Source organism: Panthera pardus, unplaced genomic scaffold (assembly GCF_024362965.1).
Source record: "Panthera pardus isolate Hobbes unplaced genomic scaffold, ASM2436296v1 HiC_scaffold_4, whole genome shotgun sequence".
Lineage (NCBI taxonomy): Eukaryota > Metazoa > Chordata > Mammalia > Carnivora > Felidae > Panthera > Panthera pardus.
Window position 1 is genome coordinate 12,165,292 of NW_026526969.1, and position 25,115 is coordinate 12,190,406.

Here is a 25,115-nt window from a genome sequence, read left to right on the forward strand (position 1 = left end):
ACAGTGTTATATTAGTTCCAGGTATATGATTTAGTGATTTAACACTTCCATACGTCACCCTGTGCTCATCATGACAAGTGTGCTCCTTAACCCTTGTCACCTCTTTCTCTCATTTCCTCATCCCCACCCCTCAGGTCACCATCAGTTATCAGTTCGTTCTCTGTACTTAAGAGTCTGTTTCTTGGTTTGTCTGTCTGTCTGCCTATCTCTTTTGCCTTTGCTCTTTTGTTTCTTTTATTTATTTATTTTTTAATTAAAAAAAATTGACTATTATTATGTTGATTTATTTTGAGAGAGAGAGAGAGAGACAGAATGTGAGCGGGGGAAGGGACAGAGAGAGAGAAGGAGACTCAGAATCCGAAGCAGGCTCTAGGCTGTGAGCTGTCAGCACAGAGCCTGATGCAGGGCTTGAACCCACAAACCATGAGATCATGACTGGAGCAGAAAGTCAGATGCTTAACTGACTAAGCCACCCAGGCACCCCTATTTTTTAAAATTAAAAAGAAAATGTTTTATTTCTTTTTGTGTGAGAGTGAGAAGGTGAGGGGCAGAGAGGGAGAGAGAGAATCCCAAGCAGGCTCTGCACTATCAGCAAAGATGTGGAGCTCGAACCCACCAACCACGAGATCATGTCCTGAGCCAAAACCAAGAGTTGGACGCTTAACTGACCGAACCACCCAGGCACCCCTGCTTTTTTGTTCCTTAAATTCACATAATGAGTGAAATCATGCAGTATTTGACTTATTTCCCTTGGCATTAAACCATCTAGATCCATCCGTGTTGTCACAAATGGCAAGGTTTCATTCTTTTGCATGATTGCCTTGCACCTTTTGTTGAAAGTCAACTGACGACATATCTTAAAGATGAAAATAGAGGACTTGACCTAGACCCGAGTTTTAGGAGACTGTGGGAAGGTTTCCTTACTGTTGTTGTGAAGCCGTGCATTTGAACCCAGAGCGAGGCCCCTCCAGAGCTTGGCTCTTTACGGGAGAATGCACTGTGCCCCTCTCTGCTGGGGGCGGGGGTGGGGGGCAGCTGAGCCCACTCCCCAGAGCCAGGGTCAGGCTTCCTGCCTGTGAGGGTTCTTTCCTGTAGAGGGAAGGGCATCTGCCCCGGCACAGTGTATCTGGAGCATTTCCGATGCGTGTGTCCTGCCCCTGCGCGGCTGTGTGTGCGCGAGTTTAGCTTAGAGCAGTGATCTGGATGCACGAACGTGACGTGCGCGGGTGCTCGAGGCAGTGTGGTTTCTGAAGGCCTCGCTGGCACAGCCGGGACGGGCAGCTGTCGGCTGCTGGCTTCCATGACCAGACGTAACGTGGCTCGCCTAAGCGGTGAGGAATATTTTTGAGGAATATTTAATGATGTGAAAATGCTTACGATGTAAAGGGCAGCGACAGCCAGGTCGGGTTTCCAGGCCACGACTTCATCGCGTGATTCGAACACCCCCCCACCCCCCCACCCCCCCCCCCCCGCCCGCCCGCATCACGGAATAACACTTACCGTCTTCACCGGTTTTAAGTGCACGACGCTGTCCGGTACGCAGGATTACCTTTGTGGCGTCGTGCATCCATCGTCAGTGTTTCCGGAACTTTTCCATCACCCTGAACGGAAACTCTGGATCCGTTAAGCGGTGACTCCCCATGCCCCTTTCCCCGGCCCCTAGTAACTTCTGCTCTGCTTTCCGTTGGTGAATTTGCCTATTGTGGGTATTTCCTGTGAGTGGAGTCACACAACATGGGATCTCCTCGGACTGGCCTGTTTCACCTAGCGTCACGTCCTCTAGGTTCACCATGTTGTGGCACGTGTCAGAGTGTCACCGTGTGGCCAAACGGTACTCCTTTGCGTGCGTGGACCGCGTTTTTGTTTATCCTCTGTCTGTTGGTGGACGTTTGGGTTGTTGCCACCCGTTGTTGCTGTGGGTAGTGCTGCCGTGTGCGTGACGGGCACGGATCGAGTCCCTGTGTCTTCCATTCCCTCGGTGGAGTTGCTGGGTCACATGGTAACCCTGGCTTTAGCTTAAGGAGGCGGCACCACACTTTTCCACACCCGCTGCACCGGTTTACATTCACGCCCAGCTGGGGGTTCTCGACTGCGGCTTCCGGTAGGCCTGTGGGGAGGGGAGGCAGGGGCCGGCTCTCCCCTCCGGTGTCCCTCCTCTGCTGGAGCGCAGAGCCCCTGCAGGGCCCCTCGTGGCTCCGGGTTGTCCACTGCTGAGGGGGAGGGTGTGGGCCGAGGGATGAAGGGGAAGGAGCCGCCCGGTGCCTTCAGCCCCTTTCCTTCCTCCCCGCCCCTCCCCGTCCCGTCCCGCCCCGCCCCGTCCCGCAGGCGAGCGAGGACAAGGTGAAGCAGGTGGTGAAGGAGATCGGCCGCGAGATCCAGCAGCTCAACATGGCCGGCTGCTACTGGCTGTCGGGCGCCACCATCGAGCACGTCGCCCGCTGCCGCGGCCTGGTGAAGGTCAACCTGTCGGGCTGCCACCTGACCTCCGTGCGCCTCTCCAAGATGCTGTCGGCCCTGCAGCACCTGCGCTCCCTGGCCATCGACGTGAGCCCCGGCTTCGATGCCGGCCAGCTGAGCGGCGAGTGCAAGGCCACGCTGAGCCGCGTGCGGGAGCTCAAGCAGACGCTGTACACGCCCTCGTACGGCGTGGTGCCCTGCTGCACCAGCCTCGAGAAGCTGCTGCTCTACTTCGAGATCCTCGACCGCACGCGGGAGGGCGCCGTCCTGTCGGGCCAGCTCATGGTGGGCCAGAGCAACGTGCCCCACTACCAGAACCTGCGGGTGTTCTACGCGCGCCTGGCGCCCGGCTACATCAACCAGGAGGTGGTGCGGCTCTACCTGGCCGTGCTCAGCGACCGCACGCCCGAGAACCTCCACGCCTTCCTCATCTCCGTGCCCGGCAGCTTCGCCGAGAGCGGGGCCACCAAGAACCTCCTGGACTCCATGGCCCGCAACGTCGCGCTGGACGCCCTGCAGCTGCCCAAGTCCTGGCTCAACGGCTCGTCCCTCCTCCAGCACATGAAGTTCAACAACCCCTTCTACTTCAGCTTCAGCCGCTGCGCCCTGTCCGGCGGCCACCTGATCCAGCGGGTCATCAACGGCGGGAGGGACCTGCGGAGCCTGGCCAGCCTGAACCTCAGCGGCTGCGTGCACTGCCTGTCCCCGGACTCGCTGCTCCGCAAGGCGGAGGACGATATCGACAGCGGCATCCTGGAGACGCTCGTGGCGTCCTGCCACAACCTGCAGCACCTCAACCTGTCGGCCGCCCACCACCACAGCGCCGACGGCCCGGGCCGCCACCTCTGCCAGCTGCTGGCCCGGCTGCGCCGCCTGCGCTCCCTGTCCCTGCCCGTGTGCTCCGTGGCCGAGGCGGCGCCGCGGGCCGACCGCGCCCCGGCCCAGCCCGCCCCGCACGCCGTGCCCCGCGGCTTCGGCAAGAAGGTGCGCATCGGCGTGCCGTCGTACTCCGGCCCCCTCCCGGGGCAGGCGGCCCCCCAGCCCTCCTCCGTGTTCTGGGCTCTGCTGAAGAACGTGCCCTTTCTGGAACGCCTCGAGCTCATCGGGTCCAGCTTCTCCTCCGCCATGCCGCGCAACGAGCCCGCCATCCGCAACTCCCTCCCGCCCTGCAGCCGGGCGCAGAGCGTCGGGGACTCGGAGGTGGCCGCCGTCGGCCAGCTGGCCTTCCTGAGGCACCTGACGCTGGCCCAGCTGCCCGGCATCCTGACAGGCTCCGGGCTGGTCAGCATCGGCCTGCAGTGCCAGCAGCTGCAGTCCCTGTCGCTGGCCAACCTGGGCCTGATGGGGAAGGTGGTCTACACGTCCGCCCTCTCGGACATGCTGAAGCATTGCAAGCGGCTGAAGGACCTCAGGTGAGGGGGCCTGGCGGCTCCGCCGTGGCCGCCGCCGGCCCTTCGGAGGCTTGAGAGGCGGCAGGGGGACGTGAGCGGCTCGGGCCCTCGCGTGGCAGACGTTCGCGTACCTGCTGCCCGTCTGCCGGGGTGGAGGAGGGGCGGGCTGTCCTCTAGCCGCTGAGGGCCTGGGGGGCGGTGGGGCCCGACCGGGGCTGGGGTGCGGTGACGGGACTCAGGGAGGCAGCAGGGGGCGGAGGCCGGGGCGGGAGGCAGGCGTGTCCGCATCCCTGCGGTCGGTCGTTTGAGTGGTTGCTCTAGAAGATGCCGCTGTGTGCGCGGTCCTGGTCAGTCCTCGCGACGACCCCAGGAGGCGGCTGTTGCCCCACGTAGCGGAGCTGGTGAGGGGTGGTGCCAGGAGCCGAACTCGGAGCTTTCCGTCCGACTGTGTGCTTTTTGAAGCCAAGAGTCAGAGGGCGCTGGGAGGAGACTCGAGGCCAAGGCTTTCTGGAAAAGCGGGAGGCATGTACCGGGGCCCTGGGGTCTTGCAGACACACCGGGTGCTCAAAAAGCACAGGTGAGGTGGGGCGGGCAGCCAGGTGAGGTGAACGCACTAGAGCCGGTGGAGGGAGCAGTCCCGTCTCCGGCTGGGAAAGGCCCCCCTGGCACCCGCCCGGACCGGAGGAGCCGGAGACAGGGGCGCTGAAAGGGGGCGGTGCTTGCTGTAGGCAGGTGACAGTGGCCCAGAGCGAGGTGGCAGGCCGATCTGAGAGAGGAGAGGGTGAGGGGCAGGACCCACCCAGGCTGCTGTCCTAAGAGTCCAGACACAGCGGACTCTCGCTGAATTGAGCCGTGGAGTGAGGGGGGTTCTTGTGAGCATCGAAAGGGTAAGCCTTTGGGGGTGCCGGGGCGGCTCAGCGGGTTAAGCGTCGGCCCTTGATTTCGGTTCAGGTCGTGGTCTCACAGTTTCATGAGTTTGAGCCCTGCATTGGGCTGACAGTGCAGAGCCTGCTTGGGATTCTCTCTCTCTTTCTCTCCCTCTCTCTCTCTCTCTCTCTCTCTCTCTCTCTCTCTCTCTCTCCTCCCCCCCACACACTTCTCCCCCCACCTCAGAATAAATAAATAAGCTTTAAAAATAAAATAAAATAAACTTAAAAAAATAAATACAGGGTAAGCCTTGGTTGACCTGAGACATGTTTGAAAATCTTGACAGATCTGGTCTTGAAAAATTGCGCTGAGCTTAAAAAATCACACTGTTTCCCAGAATCTACTGGAAGGTATGGTGGGGCGGATGCCAGCTCTGCTGGGGCTTCAGGTTGGGGAGGATGTAGCGGCCGGGCTCAGATCATTCAGCTGGTCTCCCTGTCAGGCTGGAGCTGTGGGGTGGCTGGTGGGTGGCATGAGAGCAGGAGCACTGAGGCGTGTGTGTGTGTCACTGTCCCCACAGTGGTCAGCGCGCACTTTGCGTTTTTGCCGAGTGCCAGGTGCTAAGCCAGGGGCTGTCGGGCACCGTCTAGTCCCCGTGACAGCCCCTCATCGTTCCCGTTTCACAGACGAAGTAGTGGAAGCTTGAAGGAGGAGCTGAGGTTCACCCAGCTCAGTCGAACTCCAGAGCTTGACCTTGGCCCCAGGTCGTGCCAAATGGAAACCACTGTGCCTTTGCAGGCTTCCACTTTCCCCTCAGAAGGCGTCCTCTGACAGGAAATGGGGCCGGCTGAGTGCTTTGCCGCTCCCGCTCTGGAGCCTTCTAGGGGTCCTCTGCAGGCTGTGCCTGCCGTCTGTCCACTCTCCCTGCAAGCGCGATCCACACTGCGGCTCCTGAGGCCCTGCCGTCGGGGGTGAGAATCCCAGGATCCGACCCGGCAGAGCAGGGAGAGTAGGCCTCCGTGTTTTCCCGCCGTGTCGGATCCACACACCCTGGATGTGCGGCTTCGGTCGTTAGCCCGAGTGTCCACCGAACCCCGTATTTGGGGAGGGGGCAGTTGTTCATGCCGTGTCCCGTGCGTTCCAGTTACCCTCGCTTCGAGAATCGTAATGCTGTGTTGTTAGAACCCCCTGGTTTAGACCTGAGTCAAAGTTAACCTCCCGGGAACTTCGAGGTGCAGTGTGTGCCTGGCTCTGGCCGCGGCCTCCCCAGCCACGTTCGGCCTTGCCCAGAGGTGATACAAGGCGTCACGAAACGGTTAAGGACGCTCGCTGGGCAGCGTTGCTGTTCCCGTTGCAGGGACCTTTGGGACCCTCTGTCCTGCCGCAGGTGCGGAGTGCCCGGGTAAGTTGGGAGGAGCGAGGACCGCAGGCCTGCTCTTTACTTCCTGCCACCCCCCCGACGTCCCCCTTCCTGCCCACCTCTGCCTTGTGGCCCAAATTCCATCCTCTCTGTTAATTTCTCTGGCTTGGGCGCCTCTCCTGCCGGGTTGGGGTGTGGCATCAGCCTCCGGAGACGGAGGAGGGGCCCCGGCTGCAGCGGGCGGCCCCCTCCACCACTGTCTTCATGGGACGGGCCTCCTGACGTCAGAGGCTTGGATGCCTGTCTTCTTGCCTGTGTATCTGCAGCAGCAGGAATCTGCTCCCTCCTCCACTGGTCCTTCTCTGTCCAGTGCCTTGTCCCACCTTGCTTCTTCTTGGGCCTTTGCCGTCACATCGCTGGCCTTTCCGGAAGGAGCGGTGATCAGCGTGCGGTCAGCGGGCCACATTTCGCTCAAAGCTGCAGATGGGTCCTGGTATATATTTAGCAAACAGAAAACTCCCCGGGTCTGCAACCCTGTTAACCTGTTGGGAGTCTTGAGATTAGGAGGAATTGAACATTCCCCAAAATTGGGGGCGGGTGAACACCTGAGTTCTAATTTCACTAAATTCTGAGTCAAGGTATTTCTGGATCTTTCCTCTTTGCGATCGGGTTGTTTTGTTTTTTTTTTTTTTCTTTTTTCTTTCTTGCCAACCCATTAAACCTTGTGCCTTTTCTGGCCGTGCTGTTGGGGAGTGTTTGGTCATCGTCCGGGAGTGTTTGATAAAAACGGAAGTCGATGAAAATGAAATTAAGTAAAATACAGCCCCTAATTTAATAAGTCGAAGTAGTCAGAATCTGTCCCCCAAATGCCTGCCTCACGTCCACAGCGTTACATGTCTGCTGCCTGTGGGGCTACCTGGACATGGCAGGTGCTGCCGGCTCCCTGGGCTGCTGGACGCCTAACACAGGCCCCCTTCGGACTGGCTCTGCCTGCCTCACCCTGCTCCTAGATCCTCCACCTGTAAAGTGGGGCTGGTGAGAGCAAAGCACTTTGTACCTGGAGGGCCTACAGAACAGGGTTAGCACCTGTAATACCCACGATAATTCTTTCTTTAAAAAATTTTTTTTTAATGTTTATTTTTGAGAGAAAGAGAGAGAGAGCAGGCATGAGCAGGGGAGGGGCAGAGAGAGAGGGAGACACAGAATCCGAAGCAGGCTCCAGGCTCTGAGCTGTCAGCACAGAGCCCGACGCGGGGCTCGAACCCCCGAGCCATGAGATCATGACCCGAGCCGAAGTCGGACGCTTAACCGACTGAGCCAGACGGGCGCTTACTTTTAAATGAGTAAAAATGGGAGTCAAATCAAGCGTACAGTTCCTCAGCGGTATTAGCCACATTTCAGCCGGTCAGGAACCACATGTGCTGGTGGCTTCCATGTTGGACAGAACACACATGGAGATTGTTCCCATCTGCACACAAGGTTTTGTTGGACAGAGCCGAGTTAATGCCAGGGTCCTGAGATGGGGTGTGTCGGGTGTTTCGGGAGCAGCCAGGAGCCCGTGTGACTGGAGGGGAGCGGAAGGGCAGGTCACACCGCTGTACTGAAACAGACTGGGGCCAGGGCAGGAGCAGGGGCGCTGTCACTGTCGGGGAGGCCGTGTCAGACATTCGGGGAGAGACCCAAGAATTTGCTGATTGATCAGATACGTGGGGCGGGTGGGAGGGCTCAAGGATGGGTCCAGACGATGCTGACGCTTTCGGCCCGAGCATTTGGGCTGATGCGGTCGTCATCATCTGCGATGGGGAGGCTGTGGGGCACAGCTGTGCACGTGTGTCCCAGAGTTTGAGAGGCGGTGGACTCCAGCCAGCACGTGGAACTAAGCAGACCACAGACCGGGCCCGGGGTCACCCAGTCAGGAGGTGGAAGAATCAGCAAAGCCGACTGAGCAGGAGCCGGCAGGGAGGCAGGGAGCCGGCAGATGGAGGGGGAAGGTGTTCCAGAAGCTAGAGGAAGGGACTGTAGGAAGTGACTGCTGTTGGATCCTGTTGGTGTACTTGTGACGGCTGCCAGCTGTTTTTTCCCCGCACTCATAGGTGTTGACTCCTTTGACATTTTGAACGACCCCGGGAGTGGAGCTATTATTGTCCCCTTTTGCAGATGAGGAAAGTGAGGCCCAGAGGATTAAGGAGCTTGCTTGAGCCACACAGCTGGTCTGTGGCACTTCCTGCCTCACAGGGCCTGTTGAGCGTTGAGCGGGGTAACACAGCAGCATTTAGTGGTCCTGAGTGGCTTCTGCAGCTGGAACGTGACCCTTGTGGCTCAGGTCCTCCAGGAGCAAGGCTGTGCGGGAGTTCGGTGGCTGGGGAGGCCTGTGGGGCCCGGGCTAGATGGGTTTTGTAGGTCGGCCCGGGAACTTGACCGCCGCTCATAATGGACTCTCTGTGCACGCTGGCTGCCGAGAACCATGTCCGATCAGAGCTGGGTACTGCCTGTTCAGAACAAACACCAGTTTCTAAAACGCAGCCAAATGGCCCCGTTCCCCTGGATTCTCGCCTTCTGCGGCAAGCCGAGCCCAGGGAGGCTGAGGGACAGGAGCAGGTGGCACTTGCCCGCCTGCCGTGGGCAGGAGCTGCAGAAAGGAGATGGCGTCCCGTGCTCCGGAGACACCGGCACGCTACATCTCCCCGGGCAGCTCCCGCACTTGCCGGCAGAACGTCCCTGAGGTGGCCGGTGCCACCACCACTGTGCCCATCAGCGAGGCCCATCAGGACTCCTGGCGGGGCGCGGCCTCCACGCAGCCAGGACCCCTCCCGCGGGGAGGTGGTGCGGGAACACGTCGTGCTGACAGCGCCTCGCGTTTCGCACGCACCTCGGCAGGGAGAGGAGCCCACGCCGCACAGAGCAGGGCGCCTTCTTTCCCAGGGCTGATGAAGCCCTGCCTCCTGGGGGAGGGAGGGGAAGGCATCACCCTGAGTCACCCCGGGCTGCTCGCGACCTCAGAACCAGGGCGGCGTCTGGGCGGAAGTGAGAGGGCTGGTTTGGAGCCAGGCCCTGGAGGTCGTCCCAGGACCGCCCTCGAGGCCCGGGCCCTCCGGAGGTGGGTGGGCTGATAGGGGACGCTCCCCGAGCGCCTTCCTGTGCCCACAGAACCTTCAGGAGACCAGGCTGCCTTTCGGGGAGCGGGCTTTGGAGGCCAGATCCTCCCTGAGCGGAAGGTTGAGGCGCGGCTGAGGGGGACGACTGCCTCCCGAGGCAAAAGTGATTCCGGTGGATCGTTTTCCTCACCCTCTGACCAGAGGGCAGGCACTGGCAGCCACCGACACCCGGCCATTTCTGCCACCAGGCCGTGCGGGGAGCCGGGGGGAGGTTTGGACGGGCCACCCCCCCTTGTCCAGGCAGCTGGTGGAGTGGACAGGCCTGCCCCCATCCCAAACACCTGTCACGGGTGGCTTCCTTCGGAGTGGGAGAGCCCGGAAGTGGCCGGCTGGTTGAAAACTGTTTAAAAGGCTGTGTGAACACACTCTGTTTACTTGGTTTGAAACCCAGATCCGCTACGTCTCCGGTGGGTAGCATGGACCCACAGCGCCACCTAGTGGCCAGAGCGCCACAGGCCTGTTCTTCCTCAGGGACGAGCCAGAGACCGCGGTCAGGGTTCTGGACTTCAGCCCCTCCCGTTTTCCCACTTTCAGGTCTGCAAAGGGATGCTTACCTTAGGACTTTTAAAAGAGTAGGGGTGCCTTTGGGGTGCCTGGGTGGCTCAGCCGGTTGAACAACCGACTTTGGCTCAGGGCATGATTTCATGGTTTGTGGGTTCGACTCCTGCGTCGGGCCCTGTGGGATCCCACGTCCCATTTGGGCCCATTTGGGACCCCCCGTCTCCCTCTCTCTCCACCCCTCCCCTGCTTGCATTGTATCTTTCAAAAACAAATAAACATTAAAAAAAAAAGAAGAATAGGGGTGCTTGGGTGGCTCAGTCGGTTGAGCGTCCTACTCTCCACTTCGACTCAGGTCATGATCCCAGGGTGGTGGGATTGAGCCCTGAGTCAGGCTCCAAGCTGAGTGTGGAGCCTGCTTCAGATTCTCTCTCTCTCTCTCTCTCTCTGTCCCTCTCCCCTGCTTGCGTGTGCACACACTTCCTCTCTCTCCCTCCATCTCTCTCCCTCTCTCTCTCAAGTTGAAAAGAAAAAAATTTTAAATATTTAAAAAAGAGAGTAATTTGCCTTTGAAAGATAGAATGAAATAGTATATTTAGACTTTTTTTCAAGAAAAGTCAACTTTTCAGAAAATTCACACTTATAACCGGGATGACATTCGCTTTCCGTCTGGGCCCTGCATGACTTTGGCTGTTACTTTGGCCTTCCTTTGGGTAAATGAGGACTGCACACAGCCACCATTGCTTCTCGGAGAGGCACTGCTCTCTGCTCACGGCTCTTGGAGTCCTTTCCTTACCGATGAAATTCGTTCAGTGGGTCTGGGGGTGGGGGGAGGCCCGTGTTCACATCTCTGCCAAGGGGCACCTGCTGGCATCGGATCTCTGATGGCTGTGGCTGCCCCAGGGGGGTCCTTTCTCTAGCATTGGAGCCCAGAACAGCCCTGCCAGGGGCTCCCTCCTGCCACACACTGAGTGCCGCTCTTCTCTTCCCTCACACGTCCTGAGTCTCCACTGTTGATGGGGGAGTGAACGTGAGACTTCTTGTGAGCGTACTCTAGAAGGACCCACTGTCCTCCCCACAATGTTAGTGTCAGGAGCTTAGTAGCATTTCTACTCGTATACATTTTTTTGTTTTTTTAAAGTAATCTCCACCCCCAATGTGGGGCTCAAACTTGTGACCTGGAGATCAAGAGTCAGAAGCTCGGGGCACCTGGGGGCTCAGTCGGTTGAGCATCTGACTTCGGCTCAGGTCATGATGTCACGGTTTGTGGGTTCGAGCCCCATGTCGGGTTCTGTGCTGACAGCTTGGAGCCTGGAGTCTGTTTCGGATCCTGTCTCTCTCACTCGCTCTGCCCCTCCCCCTCTTGTGCATGCACTCTCTCTCTTTTCTCTCTCTCAAAAAAAAATAAGTAAATAAAAGAAGATGTTTATTCATTTTTGAGAGAGAGAGAGAGTCAACGTGCCAGCGGGGCAGGAGGAGAGAGAAAGGGAGACACAGAATCCTAAGCAGGCTCCATCCAGGCTCTGAGCTGTCAGGACAGAGCCCGACACGGGGCTCGAACCCACAAGCCGTGAGATCATGACCTGAGCCGAAGTCAGACACTTAACTGATTGAGCCACTCAGGCACCCCAGTGTTTATTTTTGAGAGTGGGGGAAGGTCAGAGAGAGGGAGACAGGGAATCCCAACCAGGCTTTTTGCTGTGAGCACAGAGCCCCACCTGGGGCTCGAACCCCCCATCGGTGAGATCATGACCTGAGCCGAAGTCGGATGCTTAACCGACTGAGCTCTCCAGGCACCCATAAATATAAAATAAAATTAAAAACCTGTCTCATGAACCACATTTCAGTGAGTGGTGGCTCCCCTACTGCACAGCTCAGGTTAGAACATTCCATTGTTGGGGGATATTCTGTCGGGTGGCTGCTGTAGATAGCCGGGATTGCTCTTTTTTTCCTCAAAGACCCCTTTTTGAAAACCTCTCTCCTTTTGTCCTGGAACTTGGTAGTGTCCCCAGGTGTCGGGGTGATGGGGACCTAGTGCATGACCAATTGGGTCTTTTTAGGCTTTGAGAACTGGGGAGCGCCCATCCACTGCCCTACACCCAGTCCTGGTTGGATCAGCCGTTCTGAAGGTGTTGCATTCAGAGCATTTCGGGTCTTCCTCCACCTGGGGGCTTGGACGGGGACACTCTGTCTTGTTGGGATGGGGGTGGGCATTTCTTGCTCATCCTGGAAAGGTCTCCTTTTATGAGCATCCACGACTGCTTAGCACCTTGTCGGCAGTGTCCCAGGAGGTCACCAACCTGGCCGGGAGGTCTCTGTGGATCCTGCATAGGGATGGAGGTCTTGCCCGCAGCCACTGGGCCATGACTCAGAGAGACAGAATGTCCCGGGTCTGACCTGGGGTTTCTGCGAGGAGTTTTTGCGCGGCGCCCGGGCCCTGGGAGGAGCTGCTAGGTGGATTAGCGTGGCCGGCCTTGGGGACACTTAGGGGATCCTAGGGAGAGGGACAGGGGCACCCAGTGCATGCACAGCAGTGTCCTCTCAGTGGAGGCTGCAGCCCCGCCGGGCGCGGTCCTGCACTTGGTCTCTGGGGCCTGGCTGCCCGCGGGGGCCGGCCGAGTCTCTCCCGCCATCTGTCTCGAGTCCGTCGGTGGCCTTGGAGGCTCCCGGAGAAAGGACCTTGCCTGCTGCCTGGTGGCCGCCCTTGTACAGTGTCCTGTTGTCGGTCATCCGGTTCAGAAGGAGGCGACCCAAAGACTGATGAAGCCTGGTAGGGGCGGGGAAGCACCTTCCTGACAAATCTTGTCCTCTGCCCCTTTACCCCCCGCCCCGCGTTCGGGAGGCAGCGGGTTTCAGCTGCCTGTGGGCCTCCGCTGTCTGCCGGGCCCCCCGTGGGCTGCGGTTCCCCACGCACGGGCCCAGATCCGCATCATCCATCCAGGCCCCCCGCTGGCCACGGCCACTGCCCTGCTGCTCGGGCCGGCGCCTCCACGAGCTTCTGTGCTGCCACAGCCTTGGAGCCGCTCTGGCCAGGTGACCGGCGACACCCCCCACGGCAGCCGGAGCGAGCTGCTTTTTGTTCTTTTTTACTCCCCTGCCCCTCAGAGCAAGCTGTTTATTTATTTAATTAAAAAAATTTTTTTGATGTTTATTTATTTTTGAGAGACAGAGCGTGAGTGGCAAAATGGCAGAAGAGAGAGGGAGACAGAATCTGAAGCAGGCTGCAGGCTCTGAGCTGTCAGCACACAGCCCGACGCGGGGCTTGAACTCATGGACTGTGAGATCATGACCTGAGCCGAAGTTGGACGCTTAGCTGGCTGAGCCACCCAGGCGCCCCTATTTTAAATGTTTATTTATTTTTGGGGGGGCAGAAAGAGGGGGACAGAGGCTCTGAGCAAGCTTTTTAAGGGCATCAAGTGGAAAAAAAATAAAAGCATCAAGTGATGACTGTGTGTGCCTAAGATGGACGGAAGTCCTGCTGAAGGCAGTGACATAAGGAAGTTTCTGGAGCCGAGCTCTGCTCTCCAGGGATAATCCTTACGTTTTTCTCTGGGAAGGTCTTTTTTTTTTTTTTTTTTTTTTTTAAATTTTTTTTTTTCAACGTTTTTTATTTATTTTTGGGACAGAGAGAGACAGAGCATGAACAGGGGAGGGGCAGAGAGAGAGGGAGACACAGAATCGGAAACAGGCTCCAGGCTCCGAGCCATCAGCCCAGAGCCTGACGCGGGGCTCGAACTCACGGACCGCGAGATCGTGACCTGGCTGAAGTCGGACGCTTAACCGACTGCGCCACCCAGGCGCCCCCCTGGGAAGGTCTTACACAGGGGGACACACGTTGGTCTCTGCTCACGTGGTTGTCTTGGGCGTGTGTGTAACTGACCAGGGAGGTATCTGTGAGTCTGCTCGGCCTCTGCGTTAGGGTCCTGGGGCTCCCCTCACAAACCGCCACAGCACAAGCGGATTCACGCACAGGTTTTTTTTTTTTTTTAATTTTTAAAAAAATGTTTATTTTTGAGAGAGAGACAGAGTATGAGCAGGAGAGGGGCAGAGAGAGAGGGAGGCACAGAATCCGAAGCAGGCGCCAGGCTCTGAGCTGCCAGCACAGAGCCTGACGTAGGGCTCGAACCCACGAACCGTGAGATCATGACCTGAGCCAGTCGGACACCCAACCGACTGAGCCACCCGAGCGCCCTGGATTCACGTACAGTTCTGAGAGCCGGAGGTTCGAGCTGTAGGTGTCATCAGGGCTGGTTCCTCCTAGAGGCTCTGATGGAGCCTCTGTGCCAGGCATGTCCCCTGGCTTCTAGAGGCGGTCGCTGGCAGTGCTTGGCAGTCCTTGGCTTGTGGCCGTGTCACTCCAGTCCCTGCCTGCAGTCACATGGCACTCTCCCTGGGTGTCCCTGCGTTGCTGTGCCTCTGCATGGCCTTCTTGTAAGGAACTGGCCACTGGATTACAGCGCCCCCAGTCTAGCACGACCTCATCCTAACGAAGTCCCCCCTGCAAAGACCCTGTTTCCAAGTAAGGTGCGTTCACGGGTGCCAGGGGCTAGGACAGCCACCTGTCTGTGGGGGGGGGACACAGCTCCCACCAGCTCCTCTCTTCCCATTCTCCTGGGTCTCGGCCCTCCTCCTGGCAGCCCCCGCAATCCTGTTAGCTTCCCCCCGGCCCTCTGCTCTTCCTCCGACTCGCATTCCAGAGGGCTCCCTTGGCCTGCGGCCCGGCGTCCTGCCGCACATCTGGGCATCTGCTGGTTCCGCAGCCGTGTTTCCAGCTGGTGCTGAACTGCCCTGTCCATTGTCCTCAGCACCTCCAACCGTGTGTCCCCACCACATAGCTCTGTCTGCCCTCTAGGCTTTCCGGCTGGTGCGCAGAAGGGTCTGGAAGGCTCCGGAACATTGTCCTCCACACCACTTTCCTGTTCTCATCCCTGTGGCTGGAGGCTCCAGCACTCCTTCCTGCCTGTGCCAAGGCCCTGTCCGACAGCCACTGTGGCTCTCCCATTTCTTCGTGTCTTTCCTTTTCCTTTTCCTTTCCTTTCCTTTCTTTTCCTTTCTCTTCTTCACTTCCTTCCTAATGTTTATTTTTATTAAAAAATTTTTTTTAATGTTTATTTTTTGAGAAAGAGAGCATGAGCGGGGGAGGGGCAGAGAGAGAGAGAGAAACAATCGGAAGCAGGCTTCAGGCTCCGAGCTGGCAGCACAGGGCCCGACACGGGGCTCGAACCCACGAACCATGAGATCACGACCTGAGCCGAAGTCAGACACTTAACTGACTGAGCCACCCAGGCGCCCCTACTTCTTTTAAATTTTATTTATTTTGAAAGAGAGAGAGAGAGAGAGAGAGAGAATGAGAATCTCAAGTGGGCCCTGCGCTCAGTGCACTGAGTGCAGAGCCCAGTATGGGACTCGAACTCGCAAACTGCGAGATCACTGCCTGAGCCGGAATTAAGAGTTGGGTGCTCAACCGACGGAGCCACTCGGGCACCCCTCTTTTCGTCCGTCTTTCTAAAGCAGGTGGGACCTGGTGCACCTCCCATCTTTTGTGGTGGTCTGTGGCCGAGGCCCCGGTTTTGTAGATTGGCTCTTGTTTGCCTTCAGCCCCTATCTACGGGGGGACCTGCCCGGTGTCCCCCCCACTTCCGTGGCAGGAGGACTAGGGATCTGCCCGGTGTCGCCTCTCCTTCCGTGGCGGAAGGACTAGGGATCTGTCGCCTTCCCTTCCGTGGCCGGAGTGGCCCCAGCCTCCAGATCCCCTCCACTGCCCTCAGCCTGTCGTCGTGTGTCACAGGCGCGGGCAGCAGTGTGTGGCTGGGATCCCATGTAAGCGCGGCTCCCCGCCCCCTGCCCGACAGGTCAGCGTTTGAGGTGGGTGGGGTGCCGAGCGGCCAGCCCAGCCAGCGTGCGGGTCGCCAGGCTCCGGGCAGTGGCCGGCTGGGGTCTGTACGGTGGCTCGCCCGTCGTGTCAGGCCTCCAGGGTCTGCCCCCAACTCGGGATCAGCTGGGAAGGCCCTGGGGTCTGTGTCTCCTCCCGATGCCCCGGGGGACTGTGGCGTAGACAGGCGTGGGGACAGCTGGTCTGGGTCTGGCTCCCAGAGACCCGCTTGGCCCCCCCTCGCGAGAGGCTCCCCCCACCCCACCCCTGCAGGGGGCGGGGGGGGGGGGGGTCCGGCGGCAGCAGCGTGGTCTCACACCGCCCTCTCTCCCCGCAGGCTGGAGCAGCCCTACTTCAGCGCCAACGCCCAGTTCTTCCAGGCGCTGAGCCAGTGCTCCGCGCTGCAGCGCCTCTGCCTGGTGTCCCGCAGCGGCACCCTCCAGCCCGAGGCCGTGCTGGCCTTCATGGCGCGCTGCCTGCACGTCGTCGTGTGTCACATGTTCACCGGGGAGTCCCTGGCCACCTGCAAGAGCCTGCAGCAGTCCCTGCTCCGGAGGTGAGTGGGCGCGGGGGTGGGGTGGGGGCGCGCCGGTGACGCGGCTCCTCCCGAGGGCTTGGCGCAGAGGCGGCCGCTTCCTGGGTCGAGAGGGCGCCCGCGGAGGTGGCGTGAGAACGAAGGCCAGCTCCCTTTCGCGGCGGCGCCTCACCTCCCGGGCGCTCCCGCTGCCCCACGGTCGAGTTCCAGGCAGCCGAACTGCAGAGTGTTTCCCCCCCCCCCCCCCGTCCCCCTCCCCCACCAAGCGCACACGTCCCCACGGTGCGGTCGTCCAGATGAGGAGTGACGCTTAGGATTTCCTCAGTGCCTGCCCTGGTCCTTTCCCGTCCCGGGGTTTGATTCAGAGCCCTCGTCACAGCGGTAGTCACGTCGTCTTAGCCTTCGGCCCGTGACAGCCCTCGGTCTCTCCTGGTCTCTCATGACCTTGACGCTTTGTGCAGAGCACGGGCCAGGTGTTTGGTAGGATGCCCGTCGTCACCCACGGTGACGCTGTGTCCTCGGCGTGGTGTGCCAGGGACACAGGGTGTTGTCACGTCTTCTCATTGGTGTCTGCGGGTCCCTCGGCCCGTTATTCCCTTTCGAATGAAGAAGCATCTCGTGGGGAGATACTTACAGAGTCTGCAGATACCCCGGTTCTCGTCGGAGTTTTGCCCGCTAATCTTGGCATCCGGCGACGGATCTTTCTAGTGACAGTTGCTTTACTTTGACGTCTGGCTGTGATGGTTGTCTGTTTCCTTCGTTCCTCCCACTTTTGTTAACGGAGCTGTGCTCTGAGCAGGAACCTGTCCCCTCTCCGCATTCACTTACTTCCTCGGCATCTACTTGTATCAGCACGGACTCGTGGATACTCGTTTCATTCAGCGGGGTTTTGTCATGCTCACACCGTTCATGGCTTGCACAGATCGTTCCAGATTTGGCCGTGGGCGTGTTCTTTCAGGTTGGGTCCTGTGCCCCCTTCGACATGCCCCTTCCTTTTCTGAGCTTTTCCTTCCTTTCTTCCTTTTCCTTCCTTTTCTGTCACTACAAGATATTCCAGGCCCAGTCCTGGAATCCACCATTTCCTCATGGAGCCTGGCTCCTTTTATTAGAGGCTGGAATTAGAAACCAAGGCCGGGTGTGGGGTATGCTCACTGCTGCTGGGGTGTCACCGCCCCCAGGCCCCCTTATGGACGCAGTAGGAAATTGAGGTCTGTATGTTCTGTTTTGTTTTGTTTTACCTTAATTTTTTTAAATGTTTATTCTTGAGGGAGAGAGAGAGCCTGCACACGTGAGAGCAGGGGAGGGGCAGAGAGAGAGGGAGACACAGAATCTGAAGCAGGTTCCGGGCTCTGAGCTGTCGGCACAGAGCCCGACGTGGGGCTCGGACTCACGAACTGTGAGATCATGACCTGAGCCGAAGTCGGTCGCTTAACCGACCGAGCCACCCAGGCGCCCCTACGTGTTCTTTTTTTTGACGTTTATTTATTTATTTTGGGAGAGAGAGTGGGTATGCCCGTGTGCACGTGGGGGAGGGGCCGAGAGAGAGAGAGAATCTCAAGCAGGCTTCGCACTGTCAGTGCGGAACCTGACTTGGGCTTGGTGTCTTGAACCGCAAGATCGCGACCTGAGCCGAAACCAAGACTTGGACGCTCGACGGACGGAGCCACTCAGACGCCCCGATGTGTGTATGTCCTTACACACATCCGTATTTGTGTGTCCCCGTCGCCCGTTTGCATCCACATCAAAGACAGGTTCATGCTGACGCGTCTCGTCCAGCCCGGCAGCCCAGGGCTCCCGTTCCCGCAGACTCCTCTTCCTTCCTCACGACCTCCCTCCCTGTCGTTGGACAGTCTGGGTGTCACCATCCACGGGGTGTTTGCTGGTCCGCTCCGCCCTCGGGCGCACACCTAAGGCAGTTTGGGAGTCGCCAGCCCACCGCCTGGAGCCCGAGGATAATCTGTATTCACGCTCTTGGCCTCCCCCCCGCGGTCCCTGCTTTCCGGAGTTACTCAGGGTTGTTCTTTGCACCCCACCCCTTCAGTGTGCTCATGTCACTTGTTTGTCATGCAGTCGGGGTCCTTTATCGCTGTGTCACGTAGCATTTTGCCTTCGCGCCGCGTCCTGGGAGGTTTTATTTGTCCCGTGTTTCCGTACGTGAAGCCAAGCCTTGCTGTGGCGCTCGGAGTCAGGGCTCTATCAGACGGCGGCCTCGGAGAAGCGCCGCCCCACGCCCCCTCCCTCCGCCTCGCTACCACCCCATCCCCCCCTTAGACACCTGGTCTTGTCAGTTCTCAGTGATTCGTTCTGTTTTCTGTTTTCACAAATGAACAGATACACAGTGTTTTCTCCTGTGCGCTTTCTGATATGTGCTTTGCTTTTTTGCTTAATAACGTGTATGTTGGATTTCGGGTCATATGGCCCTGCGTTCTTTTTCGTCGTGAGATGTATATACATAGCACAGTTTACCGTTTCAACTGTTTTTTTTTTTAAGTTTATTTATTTTGAGAGAGACAGAGACAGGGTGAACCGGGGAGGGACAGAGAGAGAGAATCCCAGGCAGCCTCCGTGCTGCCGTTGCGGAGCCAGATGCTGGGCTCGAACGCACGAAACCATGAGATCATGACCTGAAGTCAAAAATCAGATGCCCAGGGGCGCCTGGGTGGCTTGCTCGGTTAAGCATCCGACTTCGGCTCAGGTCATGATCTCACAGTCCGTGAGTTCAAGCCCCGCGTCGGGCTCTGTGCTGACAGCTCAGAGCCTGGAGCCTGTTTCAGATTCTGTGTCTCCCTCTCTCTCTGACTCTCCCCTGTTCATGCTCTGTTTCTGTCTCAAAAATAAATAAACGTTAAAAAAAAAAAAATCAGATGCCCAACCGACTGAGCCACCCAGGGCCACCACCCCTCACCCCCCCCCACCAAAAACAGTTAAGGGGCACCTGGTGGCTCAGTTGGGTGAGTGTCCAACTCTTGATTTAGGCTCAGGTCGTGATCCTGATCCCAGGGTTGTGGGATTGAGCCCCGTGTCGGCTTCCCCACTGAGTGTGGACCCTGCTTAAGATTCTCTCTCTCCCTCTTTAAAAAAACAAAACAAAAGCGATGACAGTTTTAACTGGTTGTAAGTGTCCCGTCCGGTGGCGTCGAGCGGGTCCACGTTGTTGTGTGATCACCAGCCTCCATCCTCGGACTTTTCATCTTGCGAAAACGGAGGCCCTGTCTCCAGAAACACTAACCTCCCGGCCCCTGGCTCCCACCCTCTCCCTGTCTTGGAGTCTGACCACTCTGGCGACCTCACCCAAGTGGAACCACGCAGTGTTTGTCGTTTTAGGTCTGGCCTTTTCTGCATTCCCTTTGGAATTTACTTTAAGAGTCTTAAAACACAGAGATAAAAGATAATCGTGCATCGATGGAAACAAAGCTCCCTTGACTTGTTGCACCTGCCGGTGTGAGTTTGGTTTCTAAGTCCCAGGAGTACAGCCCCAAGTACATCCCCTGAGAAGCATGGGGTTTTGTTTCTGTGTGTTTGTAACGTCCATAAATGTCTGATACAGGCACGTGGCTATGCAGCCTGTGTTTTTCCACCGCGGATTTGAGGTCTGCCGCTGTTCATTAGCGCTAGTTCGTTCCTGCCACGTGCTATGCGCAGTAACCCTTCAAACGGATTTGTCACATCTTGTGTTTCTGTTCTGCTGATGGATGTTCGGGCTGTTTTCCTGTGTTTCCTCTATCCCGGTGAATGTCCCTGTGCAGCTACCAGATTCCCAGATGTGACACTATCAGACACCAAAATCGGGGCACCCGGGGTGGCTCCGTCGGTCAAGCATCTGACTTCGGCTCAGGTCATGATCTCGCAGTGTGTTTGACTTCGAGCCCCGCGTCGGGCTCTGTGCTGACAGCTCGGAGCCTGGAGCCTGCTTCGGATTCTGTGTCTCCCTCTCTCTCTGCCCCTCCCCCACTCACTCTCTGTCTCTGAAAGATGAATAAACGTTAAAAAATTTTTTTTAAAAAAAGAAAATGGCAAAATGCTCTCCAAAGTGATTCTCCCAAGCCCTGCTTCCCCTGGCGGAGTGTGAGAGAGTTCCTGCCCTACATCCGTGCCCCACCCCTTGATATCGTTGGGCTTTGGGCTTGTCCTGGTCTCCTGGGTGAGGAGGGCCCTCCTGCTGTCCAAGCTTGTGTCTTGTCTGTTCCCAGCAAGCGTCGTCTGACGTGTTCATCACCAGGCTCTCTCCCGGTCTGTGATCAGCTCCGCAGACGCCTTACTTCTCTGTCGGCCTTGGCTTTGGGTGGTGGTGTGTTGGCTGGTGAGAGGCTGGGCCGTGCCCGGAGTCCGTGGGCCCACCGTATCGGGTCCTCCTCCTGGTTCCTGCTGTGTCCGTCGTCGCTTCAGGTTGCTGCCACGCGTTTAACGGCCACCTCCGCTGCCTCTCTTACACCCGGAGCTTCCTCTCACACTTGCCGCCCGTCCTGTTCCCCTTCTGGAGAACCCAGGTATCAAAGCCGGCTGGTTTGTCTGCAAAGTAGAGCCACGTGGGCTTTGAGTGGCGGTCACGGGGAGCCTCCCCGGGGGCTGCACTTGCCAACCTGAGTCCTGCGTGTGCCGGAGGCTCAAAGACCTCCTGGAAACGCTGATCGCACCGGGGTGTTGCGTTAACTAAGCAGGTGGCCCGATACCTTCGGCCGAGTGAGCGTCGATGCCCCTCCAGCAGGCAGTGGTGAGCGTGGGTTAGCCTAACGCTTGGCCAAGCAGTTGAGTGAGGCCCTGCTCCTAGGCTCCCCTTCGGTCGAGTGCCCCACGCTGCACAGCCTCCCTGGCTCCACTCCAGACTCCAGAGCACTCCCCGTGCAGTGCTCCGCAGATCCCCGGTCCCCCCGGGCTGGGCTGTGCTGTGCTGTGTGGGGACGGTGACTGTCGAGTGAAGACTTGGGGATTCCTGAGCTTCCAGCACGTGCTGGGGAGTTTGAACGAGGGGTGGAATTGAAGTCTCGACTAATGACCGGAGTTGCTCAGTATCAGATCACTCGCCTCCGTCTTAGGCTGACCCAGGACAGCTTATCAGGTGGAAACCAGCGTGCGGGCTGACGGGCACCGTCTCTGCAGCCAGCGCCAGGAGAAATTCTCAGTCGGCAATCCTTACCTTTCCCTCTGTGCTGGAGTCCTCGGAGACGCAAAGGTCATCAGCTCCTGACCCATGAGACCATGACCTGGGCCGAAATCAAGAGTCGGACGCTTAACCCACTGAGCCCCCCAGGCGCCCCTTGAAGCCTTTTTTATACACATACCATAAACGTTACCACCTTGGCTGCTTGTAAGTGTAGAGGCGCACCTCCCTTTATCGTGCTTTGCGCGCCGGTCCTGTGTTTCGTTTTGTTTTACAAATGGGAGGTTTGTGGCAGTTCTGCATCAAGCAAGTCTGTTCGTGTCATTTATCCGACAGCTTTTGCTCGCTGCGTGTCTCTGTGTCACATTTTTTGGTAGTTCTCCCAGCATTTCAGACGTTTTCTTTGTTATTAAATTTGTTACGGTGACCCGTGATCGTGTGATCGTGAAAACTAACCCGCTTACCCAGCTCCCCTGGAACCTCTATTCGACTTTCTATTTCTTTTTCTTTTTTTTTTTTTTAATTTATTTATCTTGAGAGAGAGAGAGAGAGAGAGTGCAGCAAGGGGCAGAGAGAGGGGGGAGAGAGAGAATCCCAGGCAGACTCCACACTGTCAAGCACAGACAGAACCTGATGCGGGGCTTGAACTTACACACCGTGAGATTGTGACCTGAGTCAAAATCAAGAGTCAGTCACTTAACTGACTGAGCCACCCAGACTCCCCCTTAATTTTATTTTTAAGCAACCTCTACACCCAACTTGGGGCTCAAACTCATGACCCTAAGATCAAGAGTCGCACCTTCCGCTGACTCAGCCAGCCAGGCGCCCCAATGCTAAGATCTCTCAACTCTTAAATTTTTGGTGTCTTTGCACTTCATTTAGACTTTGAAGCAGTAGGTACTGGGACAGTCGTGAGTGAAGGCAGTAGAGTTCAAACACTTCCTGCTCCTCGAGGGGCAGCACTCTGCCCCCGTCGCCCTGCACTGGGGCGTCTTTAGAAGCCGTGCACCCCCTCGGCTTCAGTGCCCTGCAGACCAGGGCCCCCGTCTTCCGCTCAAGAGTGTGGCATTCCTGGAGGCGGAGCTAGAACTTAGATAAGCTCCCAGAATTTGAACAAGTCGGGAGGAATGCTTCCTGGAGAGAACTTGACCCGAGTGAGCAGGTCGTTTGGGCAGCGGCCATTTAGAGACCGCTCGTGGGGAAGTGCGCGGCGTCCCTGAAAGAGAGCTGAGTGTGGACGCTTGGGGTCAGCACGGCCGAGAGGGTCGCTTCCTTCACCAGTTTTGTGTCCCGGGGATCGGGGGGAGCTGACAGGGAGGAGGCCACCGATGTTAACAAAATGCCGAAGACAGCCATCAGCCGGGAGGTCTCCAGAATTTCCGGTGGCCTTGCCGGACAGACTTCACGTCCATCTTTGCAGTTTTCTGCTGAACTGCTCAGGAGAAATCCTAGCTGAGGTTTTCCTTTCCCTGGTTATGGAAATAATATGTTAATACTCCTCTAAAAATTTGGACCATGCGTCAAGCTGCTTTTCTGTGAGAGCTCCCCATGGTTCCACCAACCAGAGGTCATCGCGGCCGGCCGACCCGGGGTGGACTTATCATATGGTGTGTACTCTGATTTTTTTTTTTTTTTTTCTGATTTTATTTTTAAGTGTTCTCTACACCCAACGTGGGGCTCGAACTCACAACCACAAGATCAAGATTTGCAGGCTCTATGGACTGAGCCAGCCTGGTGCCCCTACTCTGATTTTTATTTAAAAAAAAAAAATTTTGGGGGCGCCTGGGTGGCGCAGTCGGTTAAGCGTCCGACTTCAGCCAGGTCACGATCTCGCGGTCCGTGGGTTCGAGCCCCGCGTCAGGCTCTGGGCTGATGGCTCGGAGCCTGGAGCCTGTTTCCGATTCTGTGTCTCCCTCTCTCTCTGCCCCTCCCCCGTTCATGCTCTGTCTCTCTCTGTCCCAAAAAAAAAAAAAATAATAAAATAAAAAATAAAAAAAATTTTTTTTTAACGTTTTTATTTATTTTTGAGGCAGAGAGAGACAGAGCATGAACAGGGGAGGGTCAGAGAGAGGGAGACACAGAATCTGAAACAGGCTCCAGGCTCTGAGCCGTCAGCACAGAGCCCGACGCGGGGCTCGAACCCACGGACCGCGAGATCATGCCCTGAGCCGAAGTCGGCCGCTTTAACCGACTGAGCCACCCAGGTGCCCCATCTGATTTTTAAAAATGTAACACATTGTAGATGGTTTTTATGTCGATAAATCTGCACATGATTGTTATCATTTCTTAATTTTTTGTAGTGTTTACTTTTGCAAGAGAGACAGATTGCAAGCAGGGGAGGGGCAGAGAGAGAGGGAGACACAGAATCCAAGGCAGGCTCCAGGCTCCAAGCTGTCAGCACAGAGCCCGACGCGGGGCTCGAACTCACAAATGGTGAGGTCATGACCTGAGCTGAAGTCAGACGCTTCACCGACTGAGCCACCCGGGTGCCCCTCTGCACACGATTACTTTTCATTCTGTTTTGTGTCCGTTATATGGGTGGGTCGCGGTCTCTGGTCTGGCCGTAGCTCACTCTGTGTACCACTGACTCCCCTTCACCTTCCGCTTTAGGAATCTTCCGGCTCTGGAGCCCGTGTCGGCAAGGGCAGCTCACCATCGCGTGTCCACACCTGAGTATGCTCGTTGGGTGGGATGGAGTCAATGCTGTTGGTGTGCCCGGGATTCGGGGGGCTGAGTCGGGTGCAGGCTGTGCGGCCCAGGCGCTGTGGGCTTTGGGAGGGACCGCAGCTGTCTGGGAAGTGGGGTGCGCGGCAGGTCGTGCGGCTGCCCCGCCCTGTGCTCTCCCCACGCACCTGCTGTCCGTGCAGGCGAAGGCCGCTTTTCTCTGGTGCACGATGGAGACGCTGCTGGGCCGGCTCTGCCCTTTCGGCCGCGGGGAAGAGTTGCCAGTCCTGTGTCCCCCTCGCCGACTTGCTGTAGGTCACCGCGTTCCCGGGGGCTCTGGCTTCGGGGAGCTGGCACCTCCCCGCTGGACGTGTTCTGCCAGAGGAGCTGGGACTGGCCCGTCCGCTCCCGCCCGTTGCCGAAAGCCGAGGCTCGGAGAACCCTGTGGGGTTCTGCCTCTCTCCCCGCTGAAGGGTAGCTTCCCGCAGAGACGGGGACCAGCTTTCCGTGTACACTCGGGAGCCTTCTCAGAAACTGAGAACATCTGAGGCCACCACGCCGTTCAGAAGCCCGTACTTGTGACAAGAGAGCGTCTGAACGTCTCCCTCCCCATGTGGGTGTCATTGGCCGAGGAAGGTAATTTGTCATTCTGATCCTCAGAATCGTTCTCAACACAGTGCTCCGGGCCGCTGTGCTCTTGGCATGAAGAGGCCAGTCCCTGCTCTCAGCTTCTCTTTCTCACTCTCGGTTCTTTTCTCGAGGTCCCTGTCTGCAGCCTGCCCGCCTCCTGGTGGCCTGGTCAAGGGCATCCCTCCCCTGGCCTCTCGGACCGCGCCCACCTGCCCCTTTCTTAGGGGGCGTAGCACTCCCAGTTATGTTCTTTGCAGCCTCTGCCGTTGATGAGGTCTGAGGCCCGGTGTGCTCTGTTTTCCGCGCCCGGACCACGAGCCGGGTACAGGGCTGGGCTCACTGATGGCCCCAGTGGGCACCGATCACGGCTGACACTTGGGGCGCGGCATCCGAGAGCAGACCTGAGGTTGGCCTTGGTTAAGTGGACATCCTGGGCGGAGGCCGCACACATCTCTCTGTCCCGCGTCCCAGCACTTGGCACAGGCCCGGGCCATGGCCGGGTCCCCCGCGTGCCTAGTGCCACCTCGGGGGAATTAAGGGCCCGTTCCGGCCTGCGGTGCCTGGAGCCCTCGCATCTCCAGCGAACCT

General features: G+C 57.9%; 1 protein-coding gene across 4 annotated transcripts in view; it reads left to right on the forward strand.

The window, feature by feature from the left end:
- FBXL18 (F-box and leucine rich repeat protein 18) overlaps positions 1–25,115 on the forward strand; it is an 80,147-nt gene that overhangs the window by 6,674 nt on the left and 48,358 nt on the right. For 2 of the 4 annotated variants that reach the window (XM_053894117.1, XM_019422532.2), the window contains exons 3-4: positions 2,326–3,869; positions 15,938–16,156. In XM_053894117.1, the coding sequence (XP_053750092.1) occupies positions 2,326–3,869; positions 15,938–16,156 (1,763 nt within the window). Of the gene's footprint in view, positions 1–2,325; positions 3,870–15,937; positions 16,159–22,532; positions 22,826–25,115 lie in introns of those variants that run through there. The other 2 variants (XM_053894119.1, XM_053894118.1) reach the window with 2 other exon arrangements.